Source organism: Pleurodeles waltl, chromosome 9 (genome assembly GCF_031143425.1).
Source record: "Pleurodeles waltl isolate 20211129_DDA chromosome 9, aPleWal1.hap1.20221129, whole genome shotgun sequence".
Lineage (NCBI taxonomy): Eukaryota > Metazoa > Chordata > Amphibia > Caudata > Salamandridae > Pleurodeles > Pleurodeles waltl.
The window spans coordinates 524,598,236-524,614,542 of NC_090448.1; the positions used below are offsets into that span (position 1 = coordinate 524,598,236).

The following is a 16,307-nucleotide window of genomic DNA, read 5'->3' on the forward strand; positions in this document are numbered from 1 at the left end:
TGCAGTGTGTGTATTTATAAAATAATTGGTGACTTGGTGAAAAAGTCAATCCACTTTATATAAAGCAATGTGCTTCTCTCCTGATTAAGCCAATTTGCCTGTCTTTTAAATTTATATTTTTCTTTAAAAAAGGGAGTTGGGTGCCCGCGGATGTTGGGGCACCTGTAGGGGCTGCACGATGATGGACATCTGATGTTATGGTAAACATACCAGTTCACTGAAAGTAAAAGGGAAGTTATAGTTAGTAATTGAATGATCTTATTTTACTTAAAAATAAACTTAGAAATTAATGAGCTAAGCCACTGAACTTCACCAATCGTTGTCTCAAATAACTATAACATGTGACGTGAAGTACCTCTAACCCTCAACATGCACTGCTAATTGCCTTGCATCTTATAACATTCATAACATGTTTCATGACATCATTGATAACATCACTGCAGATTTTGAACTTACATCATTGATAACTGCACTGTGTATCGTGGGGAACAAAAAATATGTTGGTATTTATGTATCACTCTGCAGAGCTTTACTATGGTTAGTGCTATTATGACTGATGGCATCAGCAGGAAGCATTAGCAACGCCAAAAGGTCGACTAAGCTTTTTAAAGGTGAGACCAACTGGCTTTGCCAACGATAGTTTGTTTTTGGAGAAAAAAAAAAAAACTTCTACTCTGGTCAATGAATCTACATGATACTTCCAAACAAACATTCATCTCATCTGGGTTTGGCAAGGCATACTTGGTACAGAACCATCAAGGGTGCAGGGTTCCGTATTGAGTACCAACGCATTCTTTGATCTGCTTTAAAGAAACAAAAATAGCTGAATGGAATTACAGCAGACTTCATGTGAAAGCAGATCTTTACTCAACGAGGTGCCTTTGGTTAGTTTAGTGTAAATCCAGTCAATAGAGTTCTAAAATTAGTGTTACAAAAATATTGAATGGGCTTTAAAGGGTTTAAACGTTAGAGATATCTGGATCGTTGAACCCAAGATGGTTCATGGACTAAGTCAAGTCCAAAATTTTAAAAAGAGTAAAGCTTGGTTTGATGAGGGAATTATTCTTCTGACATCCATTTCAAGATTGTGACACAAATGAAGTACAGCAAAACTGAGACATCTGATTGGCTCTCCACAACTAAGAAAAATCAGTCCAAGATGCCATTGTAGGTCATTGGCCCTGGATTCTACATCCCCCTTCCCTAGGAGGAGTGGGGGAGGAGGGTTGGGAGAATAAACGAAGAAGCCATAGGGGGCAGAGACCCACTGTCTCCGGTGTTTAAAATTAACTAGTAAAGCTGTCTTAATCGGTCTTGGTCTTTTAATATTTGTAATAAAACTTCTGACTTTCAGAACATACACACCACTCTGGTGTCAAGGACTACCAGAAGGAAGCGCTCAAAGTTAAGGTGCCTAAACTGGCTCTCGTAATTTATAAGGCTAATGTTCGGGATTTTGGCACTGGCCTGTTGTGCCTCTTTTGAGAGGGTCCTAATTGATTGCAGAGAAAGATTCACACTTAAAGAACTATTTTTCCCATTTGAGCAATTTGAACAGGACTAGGAAGGATACATTTAACGGTGGGGTCTTGAGCTTCCTAGACTGTAGGAAGGTAGCCTCTTTCTAGCCTTGTTACCCCCCACTTTTGGCCTGTTTGTGAGTATATGTTAGGGTGTTTTTACTGTCTCACTGGGATCCTGCTGGCCAGGGCCAATTGCTTATAGTGAAAGCCCTATGTTGTCAGTATGTTTGATATGTGTCACTGGGATTCTGCTTGCCAGGACCCCAGTGCTCATATGTTTGTGGCCTATATGTGTTCCCTGTGTGGTGCCTAACTGTATCACTGAGGCTCTGCTAATCAGAACCTCAGAGTTTATGCTCTCTCTGCTTTCACAATTGTCACTGCAGGCTAGTGACTATCTTCACCTATTCTCATTGGCACACTGGAACACCCTTATAATTCCCTTGTATATGGTACCTAGGTACCCAGGGTATTGGGGTTCCAGGAGATCCCTATGGGCTGCAGCATTTATTTTGCCACCCATAGGGAGCTCAGACAATTCTTACACAGGACTGCCACTGCAGCCTGAGTGAAATAACGTCCACGTTATTTCACAACCATTTTCCGTGCACATAAGTACTTATAAGTCACCTATATGTCTAACCCTCACTTGGTGAAGGTTAGGTGCCAAGTTACTTAGCGTGTGGGCACCCTGTCACTAGCCAAGGTGCCCCCACATTGTTCAGGGCAAATTCCCCGGACTTTGTGAGTGCGGGGACACCATTACACGTGTGCACTACATATAGGTCAACACCTATATGTAGTGTCACATTAGTAACTCCATGTAACATGTCTAGGATCATGGAATTGTCCCCCTAATACCATTCTGGTATTGGGGGGACAATTCCATGCATTCCCGGGTCTCTAGCACAGAACCCAGGTACTGCCCAAACTGCCTTTCTGGGGTCTCCACTGCTGCTGCTGCCAACCCCCCAGACAGGTTTCTGCCCCCCTGGGGCCTGGGCAGCCCAGGCCCAGGAAGGCAGAACAAAGGATTTTCTCTGGGAGAAGGTGTTACACCCTCTCCCTTTGGAAATAGGTGTGAAGGGCTGGGGAGGAGTAGCCTCCCCCAACCTCTGGAAATGCTTTGATAGGCACAGACGGTGCCCATCTCTGCAGAAGCCAGTCTACACCGGTTCAGGGATCCCCAAGCCCTTGTCTGGCACGAAACTGTACAAAGGAAAAGGGAGTGACCACTCCCCTGACCAGTACCTCCCAGGGGAGGTGCCCAGAGCTCCTCCAGTGTGTCCCAGACCTCTGCCATCTTGGATTCAGAGGTGTTGGGGAACAATGGACAGCTCAGAGTGGCCAGTGCCAGCACGTGATGTCAGAGACCCCTCCTGGTAGGTGCTTACCTCTTTCAGTAGCCAAGCCTCCTTTCGCAGTAGCCAAACCTCCTTTTTTGGCTATTTAGGGTCTCTCCTCTGGGCTATTCCTCAGATGACGAATGCAAGAGCTCACCAGAGTTCCTCTGCATTTCCCTCTTCGACTTCTGGGACGGATCGACCGCTGACTGCTCCAGGACGCCTGCAAAACCGCAACAAAGTAGCAAGACGACTACCAGCAACATTGTAGCGCCTCATCCTGCTGGCTTTCTCGGCTTTTTCCTGGTGGTCCATGCTCTGAAGGCTGTCTGCCTTCACTCTGCACTGGAAGCCAAGAAGAAATCTCCCGTGGGTCGACGGAATCTTCCCCCTGCCAACGCAGGCACCAAACTTCTGCATCACCGGTCCTCTGGGTCCCATCTCATCCTGACTAGCGTGGTCCCTGGAACACTGGAGCTGGGTCCAAGTGTCTCCCACAGTCCAGTGGCCCTTCTGTCCAAATTTGGTGGAGGTAAGTCCTTGCCTCCCCACGCCAGACAGAAAACGTGTGTACTGCGTGATTTGCAGCTGCTCCGGCTTCTGTGCACTTCTCCAAGGATTCCTTTGTGCACAGCCTAGCCTGGGTCCCCAGCACTCCGTCCTGCATTGCCCAACTCGCGAGTTGGACTCCGACGTTGTGGGAACCTCCTTTTGTGACTCTGAGTTCACAGATCTTCTAAGTGCGGGTGCTGCCTGCTTCTGTCGGGGCTCTCTGAGTTGCTGAGCTCCCCCTCTATCTCCTCCTCCAAGGGGCGACATCCTGGTCCTTCCTGGTCCCCAGCAGCACTCAAAAGCCTCAACCGCGACTCTTGCAGCTAGCAAGGCTTATTTGCGGTATTTCTGCCTGGAAACACTTCTGCAACATCCAGCACGCCGTGGGACATCTTCCATCCAAAGGAGAAGTTCCTAGCCCTTTTCGTTGTTGCAGAATCATCGGCTTCTTCCACCCAGAGGCAGCCCTGTTGCACCTTCATCCGGGGTTTAGTGGGCACCTGCTGTCCCTCCCCCCCCCCCCCCCACCCCCCAGGACACTTTCGTGACTCGTGGACTCTGTCCCCTTCCTTTACAGGTCCTCAGGTCCAGGAACCCATCTTCAGTGTTTTGCTGGTGCTTGTGGTTCTTGCAGAATCCCCTATCACGACTATTGTGTCTTTCTGGGGTAGTAGGGTAACTTTACTCCTACTTTTCAGCATCTTGGGGTCGGGTATTTTGGACAGCCTTACTGTTTTCTCACAGTCCCAGCGACCCTCTACAATCTCCCATAGGTCTGGGGTCCATTTGTGATTCACATTCCACTTTTGGAGTATATGGTTTGTGTTTCCCCTAGACCTATGTCTACCTATTGCATCCTATTGTGATTCTACATTGTTTGCACTACTTTTCTTACTGTTACTTACCTGTTTTGGGTGTGTGTACATATAACTTGTGTATATTACTTACCTCCTAAGTGAGGGTTTTCTCTGAGATACTTTTGGCATATTGTCACTAAAATAAAGTACCTTTATTTTTAGTAACTCTAAGTATTGTGTTTTCTTATGATATTGTGCTATATGATATAAGTGGTATAGTAGGAGCTTTGCATGTCTCCTATTTCAGCCTAAGCTGCTTTGCCATAGCTACCTTCTATAAGCCTAAGCTGCTAGAAACACCTCTATTCTACTAATAAGGGATAACTGGACCTGGCACAGGGGGTAAGTACCACAAGGTACCCACTATAAGCCAGGCCAGCCTCCTACATAGACTACTTAATCAAAATTGGTGGGGTGCTGTAATATACCACTGAGAATATAATTCAATTCTTACTTTTTCTCAGAACATACGTAGCTGCCACATTTTTGTTGCAGAGGTTTACTCTCCCTTGCTGTAAACCATCCCTTGAGCCCCCCAATCTCACCCCACCCAGCTTTGCTCTGCCATATTATTTCACTGGTGTTTCTCAATATCCTACAATAAGGGAGGGTTATAGACAAAATATTTAAATAAAATATTACAGATCTAGTGATATAGCGATGAAGATGGTATTCTTGACTAGGCTGACCAGGACAAAATCAGTAGGTCGTACAAATTTATTATCCTCAAACCAACTAAGGATGCACCATTCCTAGGGAATGCAAATCGGTCACAAGGAGACACCCAACAAGGTGTGTAAGAAAACAGCAAACCTTTTTTGTTGTTGCTTTTTGTGACGTAAAAGACCTAATTATCTGGCGTCCTTCTTCCTTTTTTTTTTTTATATAAGACTTAATAAACGTCTACGTTAATAATGCATAGCTATACATAAAGTGGCCCCCTTTAGTCATTGTTCTGCTGAACTCCGTCACATTGTGGTTCAGGCCATGGCACGTGTAAGATGAACATGGATCAGCCCCTTTCAGCCATTGCCTTTGTTGTCAGTGTCGTTCTCCTCTTTGGTCAACATACAATTGGCTGTTTGGAGTGTGCCATTGTAAGTGACGGCATATGCCTGTTTATATGAGAGTGTACGTTGGGGAAGGTGGACAGTAAAATCAAAGTAGTACCTCATATAATTGCTCCAATACATTTAAGTTTACATTTTTATAATCAGCGAATCATGTACGCATTCTTTATTTATAGACACGAAGTGGTATTTCTGCTGATGTTTTCACTAAAAACAAATCTAATATTGCCTCTTGAAATCATCAGTCAAAGAAACAGTTGCTATATGTTAAGGACATGAATTCAGTTCAGACACAGTACAGCAATTCAATGTGAATGTTGCGCTGCTGCTAGCTACATTTGTAAACGTATCTCGTGGACTGCGTACATTTCTTCACTCCTGTTAGAGTCAACTGTTTATTGTGCACTTTGTTCATTTGCATGATTTCAGTGAAAACGATTGGTGTTAGTATAGAATTATATCATTTCGGAAGACTATCTTCTTCATCTCTGTACCCATTGAATGAATTCCCTATTGCCGCTACATTTTTCGGTAACTGAATTATCTTATCTGTTGTTGACAGCATATTATTATCTGATTCATATTTAATGGTATATTACAAGATCTCGTCAAAAACATAAGATACACTGTTCCAAATGTGCAGGAGAGGAAAAGGATACCGTAGTGGGGGTCCTAAATTTTAGGAGCAAGACACCTCACACATCCCAGGGGATGTCATGCTTCATCATCGGAGCTGCTCCTCGTCAGACCGGCACTGCAATGTCTGACGGGCACCAACCCGAAAGGGGGGGCTCTTTGCCGGAGATCTTTTGTAATAATGAAGCCGTGACCCCAAAAGTGAAAAAGAGTACAGAAGGAGACCAAAAGGGGTGATTAAAATTGGCTCTCTAAATCGGCACCGGGTAACTGTTTTATTGGACCCAATGCGAAAAAAAAAAAAAAAAGGCCAAGGTTAAAAACAGTCATTCGAGTGAAACTGAAATAATGATCAGTCACTCTGTATCAGAAAAATCAAGGCAAGGGTGGGGAACTTCCAAACCATCCCTATCGTGGGTCAACATGTTTCGCATCCTGGTGGTCCATACGGATCCGGTGATGCTTCGTCAGGACCAAAAAACGACTATAAGTATCTCCTAAATATAAAGGGGGTCTGGAAAACTATTCATCAAAAACTATAAAAAAAAAGAAAGAAAAAAGGTATCCAGTCACTTACATTAATAAGAAAAATGTTCTTAACCGTCACCCAACCCAATTAGGGGAGCGCGCATCCTAGGACCACACAGACCCTTGGTCGGGCGCAAAAATAATTAAGATCCACGTCCGCTACCGTTGGTACACCTATCCGGGTCTGTGTTCTCTGAAAAGGTCTCCGCTTGCGTATAGTTGAGAAAACGGTTCAATTCAGTTTTGTTGCCAGTTTTTAAACTGGCACAGCAGTGATTTTGGTTAATAGGAGCATTTGCATATAAGTCCATTTTTTTTTTTTTTTTACATTTTCTGTAAACACCCCACCATTCTGGCTTTAGGGAGGTCTGCATAATCAGTGTGGATTAAACACAGTTTGAGAGGGGACCTGGGGCCAGATGTAGCAAAGGTTTTTACCCATTCTGTGTATATGGGAAAAAGTGTTCGTACATATGGCCCCTGATGTTTTGTGTGAGCTGCAAAATCCGCTTGATATAGGGCATGTACAGAGTGATTTTTGCCAACTCTTACTTTCTACTACATATTCGTACTCTACTTCTACTGTTACTTACTCTGACTCTTAATACTGCCTATGCCTGCTCTCCCTTCTTTTTATTTCTTCTTACACCTTCTCTTCTGATTACTTCTGCTGTTACTCTTATTCATCATCTTATTCCTACCCACTTTAACTCCTACACCTACTTAAACTTATGTTTATTTTTAGCAGTTGCATTTGATTACTCTTGCTCCTACTCTTATTTCTGATTAATCCTGCTTTTGTCTACTTAACTATTCTGTTACACCCACTATCTTCTACTTCCTTCTCTGTCCTAGTTGCTCCTACATACTCTTACTCCAATTTCTTCCATCATCCAAAAACATATCGATCCACCCTACCCAAACATGCACTACTTAATCCACAGCCAAGCATTCACCCATTGAAAGATACTTGCATCTGTCCAGCTATGTAGTCACACCTTTTCATCTATCCCTCAATCCATCATTGTATGTACCCACAGCCACCCATCATCATTTATACAACTGTGCAGCCGTGAACTGATCTATGCTGCTATCCAGCATCCACCTCTGGTCATCATGGTTCCATAAATATGTTGTCTAACTGTGTACCTGCCTCTCGATATCACCTGAATGCATGCAAGTGCCTGTAAGTGTGTTTTCGGTCAGTGGATCTAAATATGTTTATAGCAAAATAATAACCCCTGCAATGCACCAAATAGCCCATAACCTGAAAACAAGCCAAACCTTTTGGCTTTGCCAGTGCTTATTATCTATAGTCTGGGGGTGGTGATGTGGCAGAGCAGTGTTATTTTGGGTTCACTGGCATTCTTTTTCGTATGTAAAATAAATTAAATTATCTTGAAACCTTGAGAGAAATCTTGCCATTCAGTTTTAGAGGTGTACAATTTAGTACGTCTTAACAATTTTTTGTGAGAGATAAAGTGCTCTTTTGTGTTGCTTTTTATTTAATGTTAAGAACGCTAAACACGTTGGACAGAATTAAGGTCCATTATGTGGGCTGTTGATACAACTGAACTTTGCTGCTATTCATTTTTTGACTTTCGGTCAAAAAGACTACAGCTAATGACCTGGAAACTTCTGCCATAATCACGTGTACACTGGTTAGCAAAATGTGATGGAGAAAAAAAGATTTGTAATGGAATTGGAAGTAGGCTAAGGAAAACATTTTCCTTGCATTAGGAGGTGTACTATTAGTTAATGTAATATTGTAATTCAAACAGTAATATTTTCAATGTCCATTCATATAGAATAAAATCTAAAAATATAATAGCCATGAAACATTTAAAAACAAGATTAATGTAACTAAGAAAATATCCTTGTGATAGGCAAAGCTTAACACCAGAGGATGAAAATGTGTTGTGGATGTCAGCGAGACCAAAATGATATGAACAGTTGTTTATTCCTTTTGCTGCTAAGCCTTTGTCCCCCCCCCCCCACAACCGTGCTAAGCCTTTTTTTGGCTACTTGGAGTAGGTTACGCTTAGGCCTTCATAACTTTTTGCCCACATAAGCTGTTCATGCCAAATCTGTGTCCTTTTTTTGTGGGTTCCCCTGGAGTGGACCGAGAAAGTAGGCAAAATAAAGCAACATTTTGAGTTTTTGGAGAAAAATAGGGAAAACATGCTCCAGATAAGTGTCTGGTGTTTTCCCTAAGAATGCCATCCACAAGCAGTTTGCTGTACTAAAGTCAACGACTTCCCAGCTTTTAGGAACCTACAGAGCAGAATCAAAAACACCTAATTTTGTAGCACGGTTTTGGCATTTTTCTAAAAGGTAGCATATTTTTCCATTTATTTGTGTGCTCTTAACTTACCTCCAGTTTATGGTGGAAACCAGTGTGAAACCCATGGGTGAACCTGAAAAGCTATTGATTTCTAAAAAGTAGACAGAATTCCAAATTCAGCAAGGGGTCATACGTGTAGATCCCTCAAGGTTTTCCCACGGAAAATAACTGGTGAAATAAAGAAATATTGAAAATTGGTAGGAAGAAAACTGGAATATGTGACATTTTCATCTGTAAATATTTTTCCTCATGGCTGATTGATAAATGCAAAATATGATTACTTCCACTAGACCCTTCTGATTGTGGTGTATTTAGGGTTTGTCGGTTCTCCAGGAACCCAAGTTACACAGAGCAAACAACTGAGCTGCACCATAGCAAAATAGGCAGAGTGAAAAATAGGTATCAAGAAAACGTATGTATTTCTGAAATAGGCACAAGATAGAGAGTTTAGGAGCACTGGTTATTTCTACATCTCTGTATCTGTGGGTACCCGTACTCCTGTATGATTTGGAGGGTATTTTTAAAAAATGTAATCTTTCTTATACACTGGCTTACTTTTGAAAGGCATAAATGCAACAAAATCCAATTTGCAGTTACAAATGTTGTACTTTTTTCCCCCCTATTCCCTGCTCCTACAGTTCTCCTGATAAAAATTGTACCTCGTTTGTGTGGGTAGGCCTAGTGCCCACAACAGGAAAAGGCCCAAAACGCAACATGGATGCATCTAGTTTTTCCACCCAAAACTGGCCCTCTTTTTTTCCAGTGTGAGTAGCTCTAGGTTTTGGACCCTAGCTCAGCTGGCACCTAGAGAAACCTAACCAACCTGTACATTTTTGAGAATTAAACACCTAGGGAAATTCAAGATGGTGTGACTTCAATGGATCCCATTAGATTTTTTAACTCACAATGCCCTGCAAACCTCATTCTTTACCTGAAATTGCATGTTTTCCTTACATTTATGTGATGGAAACTTCCAGAATCTGCTGGAATCAATGACATTTCTACTACCCAACATTGCCCACCCCCATAACCCATTGGGCAGAAAGCCTTGAGTCCCCATTTATTTGGGGTGGAGGTATGACCAGGCCCATGGTGAGCAGCCCCCACCCCTCTTTTATTAAATAAATAATAATAATTATAATAATTGTCTGGAGTCTAGTGGGCTTTTGTCCCCCCGGGGAAGATGATGGGGGAAGGGGGGTACTAACCGCCATGTGCCCCCCCCCTCCCAGGGGGGCAGAAAGACTGTCCAGTTTTTGGGGGTAGGGCATTGCCATGCCCTTTATAGGCCTGGTGGGTTTTCAGGCTATTGCCTCATCTGCCCACCTGCGGGGCAGAAAGACTTTATTCCCCGTTTATTTTAGTTTATATTTCCTTTCAACTGGATCCCTGCTCTATCCAGAAAGATTAATCTCAGCACTCCCTCAGAGTTCTTTCATCCTACCTAGGTCGGAGAAGGTGGTCATTTGATGGGGCGTAACGCAATTATGTGTGTGAGACCACCTAGTCCGTAAGGGGAATCCCCCGACTTTTCATTGAACACCCGGTGATCACTACCACATTGCATTTCAGCGAGTAGACCACTAAGTTGGTGGACTACCAACCAGTGGAACAGGTTAATGTATCCTGTTCCTAATATCCCCTTACACCTTTGTGTTATTGATTCTTAGATCAGGGAGACTGTATGGGGGTAATACGCTCTGTGAACTCTCTTTTGTGTGTAACATTAGCTTGATTCAATAAAAACTCTAGAGATTCTTTGAGAACAAAGCACTTTATTCCAGCTGAAGCAACATCCTAAGCCAGCCTTGACCGTTGCATGTCTACTTGCCCATCACAAAGCATGGGCAGATATCCCCTCCTCAAGCTACCGAAATATCCAGGCAGCACATGCAGAAAAACAATAACCACCCATTAGTAATACATGATTACTCATCCCGGTACAGTTGATAATTCTAACGAGAAAGAAACAGTCTTCCCACTATGGAGTGATTCTCACAGCACAGGAGTGTCGGGCTCTGCAAAATAAAAATTTACGATTTCTAGTGTTAACCCTGCTGGGTTCTTATATACTGCAGTAGTGCAGGCACGTGATCTAAACAAGGTGGAGTTTGGGTTGGTTACTTAAATGTGGCTTAGATGTTCTCACAGAAAATGTGCAAATTAAGAGTGGGTGGGATAGCACTAACTAAGTATGCATCCTAAAGTTTTCTTTGAGGTCAAATTTCTCACCCGTCCTATAACAAAGTGAAAGTGGTACTTCCATCTACATTGCCCTAGGGGGAACCAGAGCACTAAGGGCATGATTTTGAGATTGGTCATGGATTACTCCGATCAAAAATGTAATGACTATCCCACCCACCTTGCTACGGGTACCATAGGATATGATGTACTGTTACTAAGGTGAAAAGGATACCTGTGACCTTTGTGACCGAGTAATCTGTCAGGTAAACTCTAAATCAGGCCCTAAAAAATTGAGAGCCCACTAAGCCTAGCTTAGCTCAGGGATGAGTGAGAGAATAAGATGAGTGTTCTGCATACATGCTGAACTCATTCTCCTTTGTTTTCTATATCTCTTGCTCTCAAAACCTCAACTTGAAAGACATTAAACTGGTTTTCTGAAGGTAACTACTTCCACCGTCTTAGCAGGCTTCAAGTGCCCATTTGTATGCAAAGCAGCTGGCCACCTTCAGCCTATGCAAAATGTGAGATATCCTGGCTTATTTGGTTTAAAGTGCTCCGAAAACAAAGTACATGGAGTGGAACAATGGTTGGTGAAATGTCTGCAGCTGGCCATAATTTCTAGATTGTATGTGTAGGTTTTAAGATTATTTCAGCATTTGAATATTTGTGGTTTCATGAAAACTTGTTATTGTGTTTTTAATGCTCCTTCTTACAGAGAAAGAACTGTCTGGGAAGGTAGTGTGGGTGACAGGCGCCTCCAGTGGAATCGGAGAAGAATTATCTTATCAGCTTGCAAAGTTAGGAGCAATACTTGTGCTGTCGGCAAGAAGAGTGGAGGAACTGCAGAGAGTTAAACAAAAATGTCTGGGTATGTGGCTGTTCACCAAATATAAATGATTTTGTTTTAAAAATATCAGTTTTCCTTCGTTCAGCATTAGAATTGAAATACACTTCTGTCTTTAATAACATCAGAAATGTAACATGGCAGTGTGGGTGTGTTTTGGCATAACATCTGTTGACTTTCATCCAGTTATCTGCTTATCAGAGCCTGCTGGGTTGTAATGCATAGACTCTCAGGAACCATGTGGACATGTTGATGGGGCCTGCCCTTGTCAGCAGCCCGATACCCACGTCACTTATGTACCTATTCTGTGCACAGAAGTGGTGATGCTTAATTTATATGTCCACCACAGTGCTAGTGGTAGGTATGTAAAGCTATACTTCACCTCTCGTATATTTCATATTTTCATCTCCCATCACCCCCACCTTGCCTCAGTCACGCACAGTTTAGTACCTCATGGGGGTGCCAAACTGTTGGCTGGGCAGGTGAGTTGTTGGTTCGTGGCAATTTAAATTTATTAAAAGCAAATGAAAGTGAACTACTGAAGCCACAGAGATAGTTCTGCCTTAAGGACCTTATTGCATAAGGCAGAATGCGCTGCGCTATGGTTGTCGCCCAAGTCAAAGGCCAGCCCTGAATGCAGGTTCGTCCCTCTTCCCTGCCTGCTTTGTGGCTCCTTGTGCAGCCATGGCTGGATAGTCTGACAGGTGCAGTCTCCACTATGTTTTGTGGGATATATTCGCCAGCATTCGGTTTCCGGCAAGCCTCTGATTATGCCATCCTTGCTAGTATACCAGCTACTGAGAAGTCCTGACGCTCTCATTGTGTCTGGCAGCTAATAATCTCATGATTTTTGTATGCGCGGCGTTCTGTTGATTTATGGGCTCAGTTTTGGTCCACGTTCGCAACTCTCGTTATGTCAAACTTATTACTACAGCCGAGTACGGGATGTGCCATGCTTCTAATTGTCCCCTAGCTGTTTTTTCGTCGAGAGAAGAGTCTTGTAAGGTGGTTTGAAAGTGTGATTATTTACTTAAATAAATTCACTTGATTTTGCATAACATTACTATAAATAAACCTTAAGACTTTTAGCCGATTGCTTAAGTTGACAACTGAGGATCATTGAGACCAGTCAGTCTGTCATTGCGTGAGAACCTTAGTACTACATTGAGCAGATCGCTTTACCTTACTGTGCCTCGTTTCCGCCCTGCGCCCAAAACCGTGAGCATGAACAGAACCTTACATTAATATCTGAGCATTTGCAATTTATTACTAGGCTAAGACTGCAAGGTCTCAATGGATTGCACGTTATGGTTTTTAGATGTATTTTACGCGGCAACGTAATTTTTTTAGCCTTTTAAAAACTGGCGTGCACACACACACATATCTAATTAAACTCGTTTTTAGAGAAACTGCACTTTTGTGTTCTTGATGTAAAATGTTGTTTTTATTCTAGAAATTAGCGGGTTACAAAAAGAAGATGTCCTTGTTTTACCTCTTGACTTGGTTAAAAGGGACACACATGAATCTGCAGCCTCAACAGTTCTTCACCACTTTGGTCGAGTAAGTGGTAATTTCGTTTCTAACCTGTTTCGCATGCCGTTGAGAATTAAAAAAAATAGCAGACTGATTAGGCTTTCTTTTTTTTAAATTACTTAACACAAACTCTTTTAATAACCTAACTACATCATCTTTTTCTTACTGTATATCGGCACGGACGAAAGTAGCCCGCATTCTCCGTTTTGTGCTAGCATTTTACTTAATTGAGGTAGTGAACATTCATATGATTGTGCTGGACAATCCGTTTCATAGAATTTTCTCTTTTACTAGTTTTGCAGAGAACTTGTATTGGGTTAAGGTAGAGAAAATAAGATTGGTCAATCCGTCAAATGAAATTTTAAAAAACGGAAGAGGTATCAGCGCTGGCATACTTCATTCCTCTCCGTTGAGCTCGTATTCAAAGTATCTACAATTTTAAAATGTTATTGTCAAAATGTGGTTGTTTCATGGTTTGAAGTGCGGCCCGTTCACATCTAACTTAGATACCCCCAAGGATGTATGTCCCACTGTACAAAACAAAGTAAAATAAATTATTAAAAACTGTTGTTCATTTCAGATGAAGCTTCTCTTTTTTGAATTTATAAATTTGTTCATAGGCATATGCTCCACACTACAGTGACAGAAAGGAATGTTCAAGAAATAAGAATAGTGGCCTGATTACTCATCTGTAAGTGCCACCACTCCTAACCGCTAGATGATCTTTGAAAGTATAACCAAGGGGACGGACAGACGGGGGTCATAGGACTAGGAGGAAGAAGACCTAGAATAGGAATAATCAGATTTGCCAAAAAGTAATTGGTCACCTGCACATCTAACTTCTGTTTCCAGTCTTTATGCATGGGGAGTGTAGCAAATAACACAGTCCTATGACATGTCAACAGAATACTCCATACAAGACCAGGAATGCAGGTTACAAGGAAGCCAACACAGAAAACCCACAGACCCCACAAAGACGAGATCAGAAGAACTAGAAAAACAGAAGGCAACCACTGCCACCATAAATAGCCTAAGCACTGCACCGAACAAACTTCCAAGACTAGGCAAAGCGGATAGCATCTCGTCGGGGATAGTTGGCAGAATCGATCTACAGAAGAAGGGAGAGCATCAAGCAAGCAAGCAAGCCACCACCATGGGCAGGAAAGCACCCAATGAGCACCAGGAATGGATCACCACCGGCCTCGTCAAGATAGAAGACCAGGTTAGCAAAGGGAACTACCTCTATACATAGACTCTGGGGCCAAGGCTGAACAGGCCAGATGGCCTAACCATGGGCCCCAGCTAAGAAAACAAACAAATAAATGCACTAACACACTAAAATCAAGTTGAATCCGGAACACAAGTGAATACTGTCAAGTGAGCTCTGACCAGAATAAGGTAGATGAAATCCAAATTGGAAGAGAGGAACCACTGTGGACCTGATGACAATGACCTAAGGAAAAAAGTGGTATAAGTCACAGCAAACAAACGAGGGTCGGGCCCTAAATGAGACTGCCCAGTAGGGCTTCAAGCATCCCACCAAGAATGATAAACACTAGCATCGTCCTTACTCTAACCACAGGACAGAAAAGTTATTGTCACCAGTGGAGGCCGTGAAAAGTCAAGTCAGCAAGCGGCAGACTCCAGACACAATGGCCACACAACCTTCAGAATGAAGGAAGCACAAGATGACTGAACAAACCCCCGAAGGAGAGAGCAACTAAACCCAATGCCACTCTACGACCCCATAGGTCTGTGGCAAGATGAATAAAGTGTAAAATGGAGAGGGGGGGGTAAACCCAGAAACTAAAGTCATTGACAAAGAAGATAATAAACCAACACAGGAGGAACAATCTAGCATGGTTGGAACTAAAATGGAGCGGACGCACCAAACCTCGGATTTGATATCAAACCATGAGGCCTAGTTAGGAACAATATCCTAATAAGCACATGCCTTCCTTAAGGGTAGAGAGGACACAGCAGATAAGTAATGGTGCTGCTTGACCACCCAAGAAGTACAGGAGTCTGAGAGAGGCCAGTTTGGTGACCACCGCCAAGCACAGAGTAGTCATAATGCCTGAGGAGCCAGGACAGGCCCAAATGTACGACCCGTAGATAAAAGCAAATCAACGAAGAAAAGAGCAATCACAGCTTCCGTCGGGATCTGACCCGCTACAGGAGTACAAGAGCACCCAACCAGCAGACCGAGAAGCAGAAGCTTCTATAGCAGATGTGAAATATTCCTCCACCAAAGAACTAAAGGGAACCCTGTGGAGGGAAGCCACTGAACACACTAAATTCAATAGATAGCAGTTATACGGTTCTCAGGCCCCCAGCCAAGAGCATAGCAAATGATAAACAAAGGATCAGAGTCACCCTGCAGAACCCCACAAAGGGATGAATTGCTCAAAACCAAAACAGGGCAACAAAAAGAGAGATAAATGCTGAGCCCTGGATCAGTGACCAGGAATCCAGAAGGACTGACCTAGCAGCAGACTAACTCCTCCTCAACAAAAGGGAGGGTCGAGCAGAGCGGATGGGAAATGGCAAGCAACCCGCCATACGATAGGTCCAAAGTCAATATCTCAGAGCAAAACAAACATCTGTCATAGAAAAGAAACAAAAAATAGAACAGATCCCCAGAGAAGGATACCAAAGGTCCAGGCATGCCAGCACATGAAATACATAAGGGAAGGACCTTAAGGTATAACAGATCTGCAAGCACGTACTGGCTCCTGCAACAGAAGGACTGCAGCCTTGAACCACCAGACTGAAAGTCCATATTACCAGGACCTATGCGCACTACCAGCAAACAAAACTCTGAAGCAACCCAAGGGCAGATTTACTAATATGAATCCTATTGGCATTGCACTTATCATTATAAACATTTTGG

At 42.9% G+C, this 16,307-nt stretch overlaps 1 protein-coding gene across 1 annotated transcript in view; it reads left to right on the forward strand.

Annotated features, from left to right (window-relative positions):
- DHRS7 (dehydrogenase/reductase 7) overlaps positions 1 to 16,307 on the forward strand; it is a 298,966-nt gene that overhangs the window by 40,671 nt on the left and 241,988 nt on the right. Inside the window, exons 2-3 of the mRNA XM_069207421.1 lie at positions 11,753 to 11,905; positions 13,335 to 13,441. Coding sequence (XP_069063522.1) covers positions 11,753 to 11,905; positions 13,335 to 13,441 — 260 coding nt within the window. The remainder of the gene's footprint in view (positions 1 to 11,752; positions 11,906 to 13,334; positions 13,442 to 16,307) is intronic.